This window comes from Macrotis lagotis, chromosome 2 (genome assembly GCF_037893015.1).
Source record: "Macrotis lagotis isolate mMagLag1 chromosome 2, bilby.v1.9.chrom.fasta, whole genome shotgun sequence".
Classification (NCBI taxonomy): Eukaryota; Metazoa; Chordata; class Mammalia; order Peramelemorphia; family Peramelidae; genus Macrotis; species Macrotis lagotis.
This window is the reverse complement of record NC_133659.1, coordinates 126,894,261-126,907,696: the sequence shown is the minus strand read 5'-3', so window position 1 is coordinate 126,907,696 and position 13,436 is coordinate 126,894,261. Positions and strand designations below refer to the sequence as shown.

Below are 13,436 nucleotides of genomic sequence, written 5' to 3'. Positions count from 1 at the left end.
CCCAAGCAATGAGTAGCAGAGCCAGGATTCAAATCCATATCTTCCTGGGCCAGAATCCTTGTTCTTTCCTCACTATACCATTATACTATATTTCCATTCCCTCCTTATTTAATGTGTGATCCAAGATGGAGACCAAAAGCCTATTGCTATCATTCTGGATCCCGAAGGATATTAAAATTTATATCTGGGATTTATGTAGCACTCCGAGAGGCAGTGTTGTACAATGGATAGAGAACTAGCCTTAGTGTCAGGAAAACTTAGGTTTAAGTCTCTGACATAAACTGGTTGTGTGAATGGGGCAAGTCAAATTCTCTGTAGCAAGAGATGCATGGAGATTTTCCCAAGATCCCTTAACTTCTAGTGGTTTTGAACTTGACCTGGGCAAATTATTCAGAATATCCCAGGTCTTATATATTAAGGAGCTTTAGGGAGGAGCAAAAAGGAAACCATCACAAGGAAGAAGACACCATAGGAGGCATCATGGAGCATCAGGAATAGAATTATAAGAATAACCAGGATCCTGTCAGTATGAGCAAAATGATGCTAAAGACCTGGAGATAACGGGGATGATCTGAGCAAAAACTGTAGACTGACCAAACTCTGCATTGCTAATCAAATGCTAGACAGGAGCAAAGACAATAATATAGGATTATTGATTTAGAGCTGGCAGAGGACCTCTTCCTTTCCTCTTGCCTTCTTCAGAAGATGGGTAAATGTCTTTTTTTTTTTGTTGTCTTTTCATTTTCTTTTTTTTTTTTAGTTTTTTTGCAAGGCAAATGGGGTTAAGTGGCTTGCCCAAGGCCACACAGCTAGGTAATCATTAAGTGTCTGAGGCCGGATTTGAACTCAGGTACTCCTGACTCCAGGACCAGTGCTCTATCCACTGTGCTACCTAGCCGCCCAATGTGTCTTTTCATTTTCACCTCAGCCCCTTGCCTCCATCTGCCTCTGAGTGTGTGTGTGTGTGTGTGTGTGTGTGTTTCATATTGATAAACATTGTACAGAAACTGAAAGCAGGGATTTTAACTTTTTTTCTTTTGGTATCATGAACCACTGGCATTCTAGAGATGCTTATGGACCTCTTAGAATGATGTTATTAAATGCATTAAAACATAGGATTACAAAGGAAACTAATAATATTGAAATAAATTCTCAAATACATACATATATACATAGACAAAAATTCTCCCTCACACATGTATATTTAAAGTTCAGGGATACCAAGTTAAGAAATCCTAACTTAAAGATTCACAAAGCTCTTTACCAGACTTAAGTCCTCTGACCAGTCTCCCTTCCCTTTTCTAGGAGTGCTCACCCTATGCAGCTCACCTCTATGATGCTGAAAACCCTCGGACACCCCTCCGGAATCTTCCAGGCCTTTGCTCTGACTACTGCTCAGCATTCCATTCCAATTGCCACTCTGCCATCTCTCTGCTGACTAATGACCGCCATTTTGGAACATCCCAGGAGAAGAATGGAGCCCACTTTTGCCACCTCCTCAATCTCCCAGACCAGGACTACTGTTTTCCCAATGTACTAAGGAATGACAACCTCAATCGCAACCTTGGAACTGTGGTGGAGGACCGTAAGGGTTGTTTGCAACTCTGTTTGACTGAAGTCGCCAATGGGCTGAGGAACCCAGTCTCTATGGTCCATGCTGGGGATAGAACTCATCGCTTCTTTGTTGCTGAACAGATTGGAGTAGTGTGGGTCTACTTGCCAGATGGGAGACGATTAGAGGAGCCTTTCCTGGACCTCAAGAATTTGGTGTTGACAACCCCATGGATAGGTGATGAGAGAGGCTTCTTGGGCTTGGCTTTCCACCCCAGATTCCGACGCAACCTCAAATTCTATATTTACTACTCATGCCAGGGCAAAAAGAAGGCAGAAAAAATTCGTATCAGTGAGATGAGGGTTTCTCAGGCTGATATGAATAAGGCTGATATAAACTCAGAAAGGTAAAGAGTTTGACAGATGGCAGAGATTGTATTTTTTGATGACCCATAAGAACACTTTTGGGTGACTGTGTTCTATGAGTCATCACATTTCCAAAGAGGCATTGCCAAATAATGTGAATGTTCAGAGTAGATCCTTATAATGTGTCCCCTTTACTCAAAAAACTCTTACGAGGTTTCACTAATTGAATGAACTAAACTTACAAAAGGCTTCCTTTTAAATATTTTCTTCACTTCTTTCTCACTGTCTATACAAAGGGATAAGAAAGTCTCAAAGATTATGGAGAAGGGATACAATAATTCAAGCTCAGCTATTTTAAATCCTCTATCAAATATGAAAAAGACATTTAAAATTATTTGTTAAGTATAGGAACTTGTAAGTATCTGGTATAAAATCCAAACTAATAAAGTGCAGTACTTCTAATTATCTTGGGTACATAGTTGGACATTCTAAATCTCCAAATGATGAGGTTAATTAAACCCTAGGCAATAGTGCCTTATCTACTTGTGACAAAATGACCCAGAGCTATTTATATCTATAATTCATCCATCTATCTGCACACATATGCACATATACATAGACACACATATAGATATATATGCTGGTATATGGATGGGTATATATATATATATATATATATATATATATATATATATATATATAAAATATATTTGTGTGTGTGTGTGTGTGTGTGTGTGTGTGTGTGTGCGCGCGCTGGTAGATAACAACTGTCTCCCCAGAAAAACAGGTATATAGGACAAATTTTAAAACTTATTCTGTGTTCTTAATATCATTTTCATCAATTCTGCATTCTTAATATCTACTCCTTTACTTTCTTTAGATTATCAACAAAACAATAAACCAAGCCCTAGTTTATGATAATTCCCAAGGTGTAATTGCTTTACATTGAAATTTTAACAAACACATTCTTAGGAGTTACAAATGCTAACTCTAATCCAATAATGATCATGGGGAACAATTTCAAAGATCAAACTCCCCAGTTATTGCTGGAGAAAGATTTCTTGTGTTAGAATCCTTGACTGAAAGCTGGAAGGGACCCTAGAACCCTCTCATTTTATAGATAAGGAAGCTGAGGACCAGAAAACTAAAAAGTGACTTGCCTAAGGTCTCATGAATAGTGGTGGCAGAACTGGTTTTCAAAAACAAATCCTTTGATTCTAAATCCATCCTTTTTTTGAGGCATCACCTTGTTTCCCACAGACCACTTGGGTATTTTCTTTTTGTCACTATAGATTAATTCTGAACCTCAAAAGACCCTGATTGGTCAGTTCTACTTTTCCTCTAGACAGGATGTTAGGGAGCCCTTCTTTTTCTCATTCAACTGAGGCAAGGTCAGAGTTAAAAATATTTACCAGTAAATTAACAGGGATATGGCTAAAGCTGGTGAGTAGCAGATTGTTAAATTTTGAGGGTGAGCATTTATACTGTGGAAATTTGCTGCAAAACAGGTTTGATTGTTTTGTTGATTGTTTAGACTTTAAAAAAGTAATGAAGAAAAAATGTTAATAAGATCAGTTAAAAGCATTTCTTTCACGTGTTTTTCTGTTTTTGAGTTGAACCAATTAAACATTTACCAGGGGCAGCTAGGTGGCCCAGTGGCATATCCCATGTTCCAATTCTTCCCCATTCCTTCCCTTCACTCTCAATCTTGCAAAGCTCAGTGCTTAATTCTCATGCAGGAAAGTGATTTGAAAAGTTTATTCATGGGGCAGCTAGGTAGTGATAGAGCACCGAGTCAGGAGTACCTGAGTTCAAATCTGGCCTCAGACACTTAATAATTGCCTAGCTGTGTGACCTTGGGCAAGTCACTTAACCTCATTGCCTTAAATAAATTAAAAAAAAAACATTTACCAACACAGTCATGCATATGATCAAACAAAATGAAGTACAGAATCCAAGGTGAATGTCATTTTACCAAAGAATTTTCTTCTGGAGACTTTGCCAGACACAGCAAATCCCAAATCCAATTTAGGACCCACGGTAGTAGGCTAGCTAGGAATTCACCTAGGGAGTGTGCTAATCAGGGAAAGAATTTGATTAAACACAGCATACTTGCGCTGATTATAAACTGAAAATAGTAAGTCACTTGAACTTGGGGAACGTGGGATATCTTGGCTCTCTTAGAAGACTATTTTTGTGTATCAGATTTTCAGTTTGAGTCAAAAGATATCTGTATAGTTTATCCTTCTCTTTTAGAGTCATCCTGGAATTAGAAGAGCCAGCTTCCAATCATAATGGGGGACAACTTCTCTTTGGCCTTGATGGCTATCTATATATATTCACTGGTGATGGTGGACAAGCTGGAGACCCATTTGGCAAGTTTGGAAATGCTCAGAACAAGTAAGTTGGGGGCTGGGCTTCAATCTCTTTTTGTCTAGAAGATGTTCTTGGGCGCAGTGGATAGAGCACTGGCCCTGGAGTCAAGAGTACCTGAGTTCAAATCCAGCCTCAAACACTTAATAATTACCTAGCTGTGTAGTCTTGGGCAAGCCACTAACCCCATTTGCCTTGCAAAACCCTAAAAAACAAATAAACAAACAAACAAACAAATAAATAAATGTAATCTATATAAAAAAAGAAAGATGTTCTTAGGAGGTTGAGACCAGAAGCTCCTTTAGTTTGCCCTAGGTATGAGGTCAAGACATGCTGATTAGCTCATCCTATGAGATGATCCTATGGAGAAGGTTTTTTTCCATTGTTCAGATTCCAGATTCAACTGGGAGTCTTGTTTGGTTAATTAAGTTTTTGGATTCTCATAGCACCTTTCACTAGGGAATTAATTTTGTATTATAAACATATAAGCTCAGCAGTTTCCTTATTGCCAAGACTCATACCTTCCCTGGCTTTCTTCAAGACTCAGCTCAAATTTCACCTTCTGCAGGAAACTTTTCTCATCTTTCCTTTGAGGCCTCAAATTGTTAGTGCTGTCTCTTCTAAAGTTACCTGCCATTGAAAATGTAAATAGGGTAGTTAGGTGGCACAGAGGATAGAGCCCAGGCCCTTGAGTCAGAAGGACCCGAGTTAAAATTCAGTCTCAGACACTTAATAATAACCTAGCTATGTGACCTTGGGCAAGTCACTTAACCCCATTGCCTTGCCCCCAAAAAGAAAATGTAAATATCTTGTATGTACCAATTAATTAGAAGTTGCCTTCTACATTTTGCCCTTTTTTTGTGTGTCTAATATACAGAAGCCTTTAATAAATGTTTCTTGTCTGCCTGTAGACTTGATAAGTTGGGTAAAAGTCAACTTTCATCTTGAATTCATTTGGAAGAATTTTTTTCCATATTCCAAACACCTCACTGAGATTGAGAGGTAGCATTATTGTTTCTGAAGTGCCGAGAAGGGCAGAGGAGCTTTGCTTAGACTTACATAGTGAAATCAGGGGCAAATGTGTCATCAGTTGAATTCGACAAAAGAAGACTGAGGCATGTATTGTTTGAGCAAAATAACAGTTACATAGCTGTTAATAAGAATAGCCATTAATAGCTGTTAAACAGGGCATGAATCTGATAACGAAGGGCTTAATGACTTGCCTCAGTTTAAGCCCGACACCTAGCAAAAGAAAAGATTCCCTTACATAATTTTGGGGGAATACAGAACAAAGAATAAGACTTTATAGATGGAATCAAATTATGATTTGGTGTACAGCTGACAATATTATAGGATTGAGGACAACATGATTGGTTATATAGTTGAGGCAAGGGGGACAACATATTGATCAGAAACTGTAATTGAGGGGATAACAACAATCCCCCTTTTTTCCTCCAGTGACTAAGGTTCCTTGTTTGAGTTCACCTACAAGGTGAGATACAATGCGCCATACTTCTTTGAAAACCAAACAGATATCTTTGAAAGATAACCTGATGGTATAAAGAAACTAGACAAGACTTTAAAAAGGGCTTTGCCCTTTTTTTTTTGTTCTCTCTCTGTTTTATACAGTGTCTAACATACAGAAGTCCTATGTTGTCTGTCTGTAGACTTGAGAAGTTGGGTAAGGATAGCAGGATAGCAGATTTCCTTTACAAGAATAAGAACATGATAAAGGAGAATGGGATTTCTAAGCTTAGCTCATTATAAGTTAGCTGAATCTCTGCACTAAGCTTAGAGACTAAGAATCAGTTAACTGTAAATAGAATCAATAAAAAATGATACAGAATCAATATCATCTTTTTTCAGTGAAGTTAATAGTGAAATAGTTTCATTTTTGCCTTTACATCCTTATCACAGTATACCTTGCACATAGTAAGGACTTAATAAATATTTAAGAAATGATTCCTTAAGTTTCAGCATTCTAACACCTTGCATGGATTTAAATGTAATAGAAAACAGCATGAATGCCCTAGGAAACCATTTCAGGCAATCTTATCATAACACACAATAGCCTGCCTCAGATGTATCTTAGGCAGGAAAAATAAAATTGAAACTAGGATAAGAGAACTGGGTGCTTAAATGTATAAGATTCTGATAGCATTTGTACTCCTAAATAGGCACAAACAATAAGCTAAGCACGTAGTTAGTAGTTAAAATGAGGTGACACGCCTCTCCCCCTCCCTGCAGCCCCCCTTCCCCCTTCCCCCTGCCCCCCCATACCCCCCCACAATTCCCAGAATTTCTCCCTGGTGCTATCTTGCTCTATTCCTTCCTTCAGTTATACTGAGTCTCTCAGACCCCAAGATGTCTAGTTTTCCACCTTCCACATAACCCTCTCCAATTCTGAGTCTCCCCTTCCCTTCTCCCCTTAAGGGGGCTTTATGCTTCAAAGTTTGAAGTCTCTTCTCATCCCCTCTTCCAACTGTGTTGCTTTTCTGTGGCATTTGTAGGCACCCTTGTTATTTTAGTCTAATTATTTATTTCTAACTCTCTTTCCTTTCTCCCCTTCTTCCTTTTTTTTTTTCCTTCTTCAGAAGTTCACTGTTGGGAAAAGTGTTGCGGATAGATGTAAACCGGAGAGGCTCAGATAACAAGCGTTATGCGATCCCTTCAGACAACCCCTTTGTCTCTGAGCCTGGGGCTCACCCTGCTATCTATGCTTATGGAGTCAGGAACATGTGGCGCTGTGCAGTTGATCGAGGTGACCCCATCACCCAGAGGGGCCGAGGCCGAATATTCTGTGGTGACGTGGGCCAGAACAGATTTGAAGAAGTGGATGTCATTGTTAAAGGAGGAAACTACGGCTGGAGAGCTAAGGAAGGCTTTGAATGTTATGACATTAAACTCTGCCATAATGCCTCTTTAGGTAAGCAAGAAAATCTGATTTGAGGGGTAGGGATACAGATTGGGAATGAGAGTCACTGTGGCATGATGAGAGTCATACAGAACCTTAGAGTCAGAAAGATCTGGATTCATATTCTGTCATGAACACACATAACATACTGCTTGTGTGTCCCCATATCTCCTCTACTGATGAAATCACAGGTCTTGTGTGTGTGTGTGTGTGTTTGTGTGTGTATGTGTAACAAAAGCATATCTGAATTCAATATTCTCTGCCTGCTCAGTGTTCTTTTATCTTTATCCTTTTGGATGCTGGAAACAGAGAAGGCCATACAGGCCCTTGCCAGAATCCCTTCTTTTACCTAGCACCAGAAGTAAGTCACATTTCACTGAATCAGTCTCATCTGGTTAATAGACTCTTTCTCCTTTCTTGAGTGCTCTTGACACAGACTGTGACAATTCCTTGATAAAAATGTGCATTTCTAATTTTTTTTATATTAGGTATTGTATTTTGAGGTTTGTAACTGCATGCGTAGCATTAGAAAGATTTGCTCATCTCAAACGCCATCATGTGGCTTCCTGTATGACAGTAATTAAAAAAACCCACAACTTCAAAGCTGCCCCCCTTATGTCAGTTTCTTTTACATCACCTGTCAGTTCTTGTTATTGATAAATAATAGCTATTTCTCCATTTGTTTCTTGACAGATGACATCCTGCCAATCCATGCTTATGGCCATCTGGTAGGAAAGTCAATCACTGGAGGATATGTCTACAGGGGGTGTGAATCCCCAAATCTAAATGGCCTCTACATCTTTGGGGACTTTATGAGTGGGTAAGGAATCTTACTTCTTGTGTCATTTTGAGCAACTCTCTTAACCTCCTTAGGTCCCAGTTTCTTTATTTATAAAATTTTTATAAAATCAATGACCTCTGAGGTTTAGCTCTCAGTTTGAGATCCCATGATCTGCCATGTTTCCTTTTCTAATTCCAAGAACCATTCATTCTTCAGTTTTATTTCACACCATCCTCCAACTTTCCCTTTCCACAACTCCCTTCCTTCTTTTCTTCTTTGATCTGGGAGAGATTTGACCTTAAATCTGGAGAATACTGGAATTCATAGTCAGAATAGTATAGTAGGAGACTTATTTAACCTCTCTGGACCCTAGTTTCTTCTGTAAAATGAGGGGATTGAATTAGATGATCTCTGAAATCCCTTCTAAGGTCAAAACTCAGGGCGCTTGACGTGTGTGTGTGTGTGTCGTGTGTGTGTGTATGTGTGTGTATGTGTGGCTTTAACCTGGACCCCTTCAAAAGAACTCTTTCTCAGAATCATGGGATTGCAAAGGAAACCAAGTCTATTAAAATGCATTTATCTACATACATTTTTTTTAAGTTCATAGACCCCAGGTGAAGAATTCCTTATTTAAATCTTCTTTCTCGCTTTAAAACTCTGAAAACTGAGGCCCAGAGAAGGTAAGAAGTCCCAGGACCAAGATCCAAAATCCTCCCCTTATTATTTAATATCTCCATTGCTTGACCAATTGCAGGTGCTTAAAAAATGCTGATTGATTGACTGATTGAATTACTTCCAGAAATATTGAGACATCAAGGAACTTTTGCCAGCATACTTGCAGTGAGGGATCAAAAGCTTCCCTTGGGAGTCCTGCTGACGTTAGTATACTAATAGCTTAACATTTATACAGCACATCATATAACAGACTGTGTAAGTGTTCCTTTATAAGTAAATAATGATCACTTACATATCTACTGTAAGTTAATGTATACAAGATTGTCATTGCTTGATTGAATATCTGATGGGAACCAGCAAGGCACTGATGATTCCTGAGCAGAGGAATAATATATTCACACCTGCTCATAAATATCAATTTGGCAGCTAGGTGGAGAGTGATTTGGAGAGGATAGAGATGACATATAGAGAGACCAATTAGAACACCATTGAAATAGCCCAGACAAAAAGTGAAAATCTAGACTAGAGTAGTTGTGGTTGAGTTAAAAGGAGACTGGATGTGAGAGATGTTGAGGAGGTAGATCCACAAGGCTTTGGTGGTAGTGGGGTTTGGTAGGAGTGAAGAGTCAAATATATGACTTCTGGATTTCAAATATAGTCAAATATGACTTGAAAGATGGTGGTATCCTTAATAGATGTAAGGATGTTAGAAGAGGTAGATTTAAGGAGGTCAGTTTTAGACATATTGAGTTTGAAATGGTTATGAGAAAGCCAGGTGGAGAGGAAGCAGTGGAAAAGCAGTGGAAAATGCAGGACTGAATTCAAGTAAGAGATGAGATCTAGTTATGTGCAGGAGATTTGGGGATCATCTGCATGGAAATGACAGCAATAGGAGTTGATGATGAATCATCATGGGAAGTTTTTCCTGCTCTTTCTGTATATTAATGCCAGCAGCTGGGTAGTACAGTGGATAGAGCACTGACCTTGGAGTCAGGAGAATGGGAGTTCGAATCTAGCCTCAGACACTTGCCACTTACTAGCTGTGTGACTTTAGGTAAGTCACTTAACCCTGATTGCCTCCCATCCAGGGCCATCTCCATTTGTCCTGATTTGTATTTGGTCACTGACTCTGGAGAAGAAAGTGAGGCTGGTGACTTAGCACAGCATCACCTCACTCCAATACAATTCATGTGTTTGTCATGGCATACCTCCCCCTGATGTCATGGTCTTCTTCAAAACTGAAGGATAAACATCAGATATTAATGCCCTCTACTTCCTTGAATTATTTTATATTTTCTTTTTTTATGTACATATTCTATTTCCACAATATACTTTTGCCCTTCTCCAAGTAAAGTGTAAGCTGCTTGAGGACAGGAACCATTTTTTTAGGGGTGTGGGGGTTTTCCTAATCCCTGTAGTGATTAGGCATAGGGGTTTATACAACCAATGGATAATAAATTACTTGTTGAGAAAGAGGTGTATATGGGGAAGGGGGAAGAGAATTAGAATTCAAAATGATCCCCACAGATTAAAATATTGGGCTGAATTAAATAGAACATTTGTGAACTTGTGGGCTAGGCCCTGTACTAAGTCCAGGGCATCCCTGTATAAATCAGAAAATAAGACAGTCCTCCCCTTAAGGAGCTTACATGTTAATAGGAATAGACAACATATAAAGGGGAACCTGATGGTAAAAACTTGCAGCAGGATTATGTGGACATGGATGGCAGGGAGATGTTGGGATGGGCCTGGATCTGGGCAGGACAAGGTGACTGCTGGACCAAGGGAACCTAGTGGTAGAATTCAAGTTTGTGGTTGGTAGGTGAAAAGGCCTGGGGGGAAAGAGGATGATGGTCAAACTTCTCACCTATCCAGTGGTATGAGTTGCTTTTCATTTTCATCGCCCTCAGCCTTGGCTCCCATTCTTTCAGAAGCCTGTGCCCAAAAGTAGATCATTAAAGAAGAACTGAGTCCCTGCTGAGGATAGACCTCTTTTTTTGGTTCCTTGCTTTGAAGCTAGCTCCCTAGGCTAGGCAATTCTAATTTCCATTAGGAAGCTGCCTGGCTTCCAACTGTGAGGAGCTCCAATAAAAATAGTTTTATAAATCATTTATTATTTTTCTATTTATTTTTATAGCTCCTTTGCATTTGCTTTCTTACTCAGCTCTTTTTGTGTTAAATTACAATGTAAATCCAAAACTTCAGAGTTTAAATTTAGTAAAACTGAAATTATGAGTAAGTTCTAAAAGAGAATATCACAGATTCTAGAACTTGAAATTAGCACCAGGAGCTATCTAGTTCAACTAGTACCTGAATGAGAATCCTCTTGACAACAACCAACATGTGGTTATTCAGCCTCTCTGCTCAAAGATCTCTAGGGAAGAAAGTAGCTCAGTAATTCCAGAGACAACCCTTCCACTTTGGAACAATTCTAAAGGTTAAGAAATTTTAACTTTTTTACTTTTATGTAAGCTAAATAAAACTCTCTTTAACTTCCATTATTCCTACTTCTACATGTTAGGACCAAGATGAATAAACCTAAAGTCTTTCCCAAGGAGTGACAGTCCTCAAAATACTTGAAAATAACTATGATAGATAGATGATAAATAGATACATAGCCCAACAGATAGATAGGAAAGAAAAAAGAAAAGAAAGCAAAAAAAGAACTATGCAGATACTCTTCTAAGCCCTGGAGATATAGGTTATGTGTGTATATTTGTACATAAATATCATGGGAGAAGACAAATTGTAAAGGGAAGCTAGAATGTTTATGTTAGAGAACATGTGGTAACCAGTTGTGGTGGAGACTGGTGTTGAGAAACTCTGATTTCAGGTAAGTGAAAGCTACTTTAGTAGAGCCTAAGAAATCAGACATAGAGTCCAAGGTTGAGGCAGTGGGGGAAGAGATAGGATAACATCCAGAGTTTAGGTAGCATAATGAGGAGATGACTAGGAAGTAATAATAAAATAAAGCTTAACATGGATAAATACAAATTTGACATATGAGCCCAAAAGAGTCAGTTATACAAGTACAACATAGGGGAGGTATAGCTAAAGTTTTGTGGGTATTAATGGACCACAAGCTCAATATGAGGCAATAAAAATATATCTCAGCCAAAAAAAGCCAATGAGATCTTAGGCTTCATTAAAATAGGCATAGGATCCCGGACTTAGGGAGGTAATATTCTGTTGGGTTATGCCATTATCAGACCACATCTGGCATAATGTGTTGAATTCTGGGTTCTACATTTCAGGAATTATATTTATAGAGCATACAAAAAGAATACTCAGGATATTGATGGACTTGGATATTATTACATATGAAAATCAGAAGAAGCAATTGGGAATGTTCTACCTGGAAAAAAAGAAAGTTTAATAGGGACATGATAGTTGTCTTCAAGTCCCTAAAAAAAGCTTCATTTAGAGAAGGATTAGATCTTTTCTTGTTTTCCAAAGGACAAAATAAGAGATTGGATGCATATACTTATAAAAATATACTTATGGGTCCTCTTGTACTTAACTAAGTCCTTTTCCCCTTTCTCACTCTACACTCAGTGACCTCATCAACTGCAAAGGGTACAATGATCATTTTATAGAGATGACTCCCAAATCTATGTTTCTGTGTTTTCTTTTTCCTTGAGATCTTGTCCTGTATCACTCAATATCTTAATTGAATATTTTGAGCATCTAGCTCAAAATTATCTAGATCCAGAAGCATCAAAAACTCAACATGTACTACACAGAATTCACTATTTTTCCTATTAAATTCATTTCACTTCTGAAATTTCTATTTTTGTTGAGGGAATCACCATCCTTCTAGTCACCTAACTTCATAACCTGAGTCATCCATGAATGCTTATCCCTCTTCACTCCACTTATCCAGTAGCTGACATTAATTGTAATGCCGATCTCTTGTGTCTATTCTTCTTCTCCACTTTGTCACTTACACTAGTCCAGGCTTTTTACCATCTTTTCCTGCACTATTGAAACAGCCTTTTATTTCATTCTCTGTCTGTATCTCTCTTTCTCTATATCCCTCTCAACAATGGAGTGAAGTGACTTGCCCAAGGTCACACAGCTAATAAGTCCTCAAGTGTCTGAGTCTGGATTTGAACTCTAGATCCTCCCAACTCCAGGGTTGGTGCTCTGTTCACTGCAATACCCAGCTGACCCCTGAAGCAGGCTTCTAATTGGTCTCCCTGCTTTACTTCTACTCCACTCCATGCTTCTCACAGATGCCAAGGTGTTATTCTTCAATCCCATATTTATCATATCACTCCTTTGCTCAATTAAACAACTATGGCTCCTTATCAGCTCTTTGATTAAGTACAAACTGATCAGCATTTAAAACTTTTATCAATCTGCTTTCAACTTACCTTTCTTGCTCGACCTATTAGATGTTATGAAACTTTATCCACTGTGTTCCTGCCAAACTGGATTTTATGATATTCTTTTTTAAAATTTATTTATTTATTTATTCATTATTTATTTATTCATTATTTATTTATTTATTTAGATTTTGTTTTTTGCAAAGCAAACGGAGTTAAGTGGCTATGATATTCTTTCACATGATACTCCATTTTCTATCTGTGTTTTCACACAAGCTCCCCCATCTCTAGCATGTATTCCCTCCTCATCTCCATTTCTTCAAATCCCTAGCTTCCTGATGGCTCAGATCAAATATCACCTCCTACTTGGTCTTTTCTGATCCGTATAGCTGCTAGTTCCTCCTTAAAATTAACGTGTATATGTTTTGGACATATTTATGTTGCTTCC

General features: G+C 38.4%; 1 protein-coding gene across 3 annotated transcripts in view; it reads left to right on the top strand.

Annotated features, from left to right (window-relative positions):
• Window positions 1-13,436, top strand: part of HHIPL2 (HHIP like 2) — a 41,778-nt gene that overhangs the window by 13,491 nt on the left and 14,851 nt on the right. For all 3 annotated transcript variants that reach the window (XM_074222729.1, XM_074222730.1, XM_074222728.1), the window contains 4 exons: window positions 1,306-1,958; window positions 4,174-4,317; window positions 6,885-7,216; window positions 7,898-8,024. In XM_074222729.1, coding sequence (XP_074078830.1) covers window positions 1,306-1,958; window positions 4,174-4,317; window positions 6,885-7,216; window positions 7,898-8,024 — 1,256 coding nt within the window. The remainder of the gene's footprint in view (window positions 1-1,305; window positions 1,959-4,173; window positions 4,318-6,884; window positions 7,217-7,897; window positions 8,025-13,436) is intronic.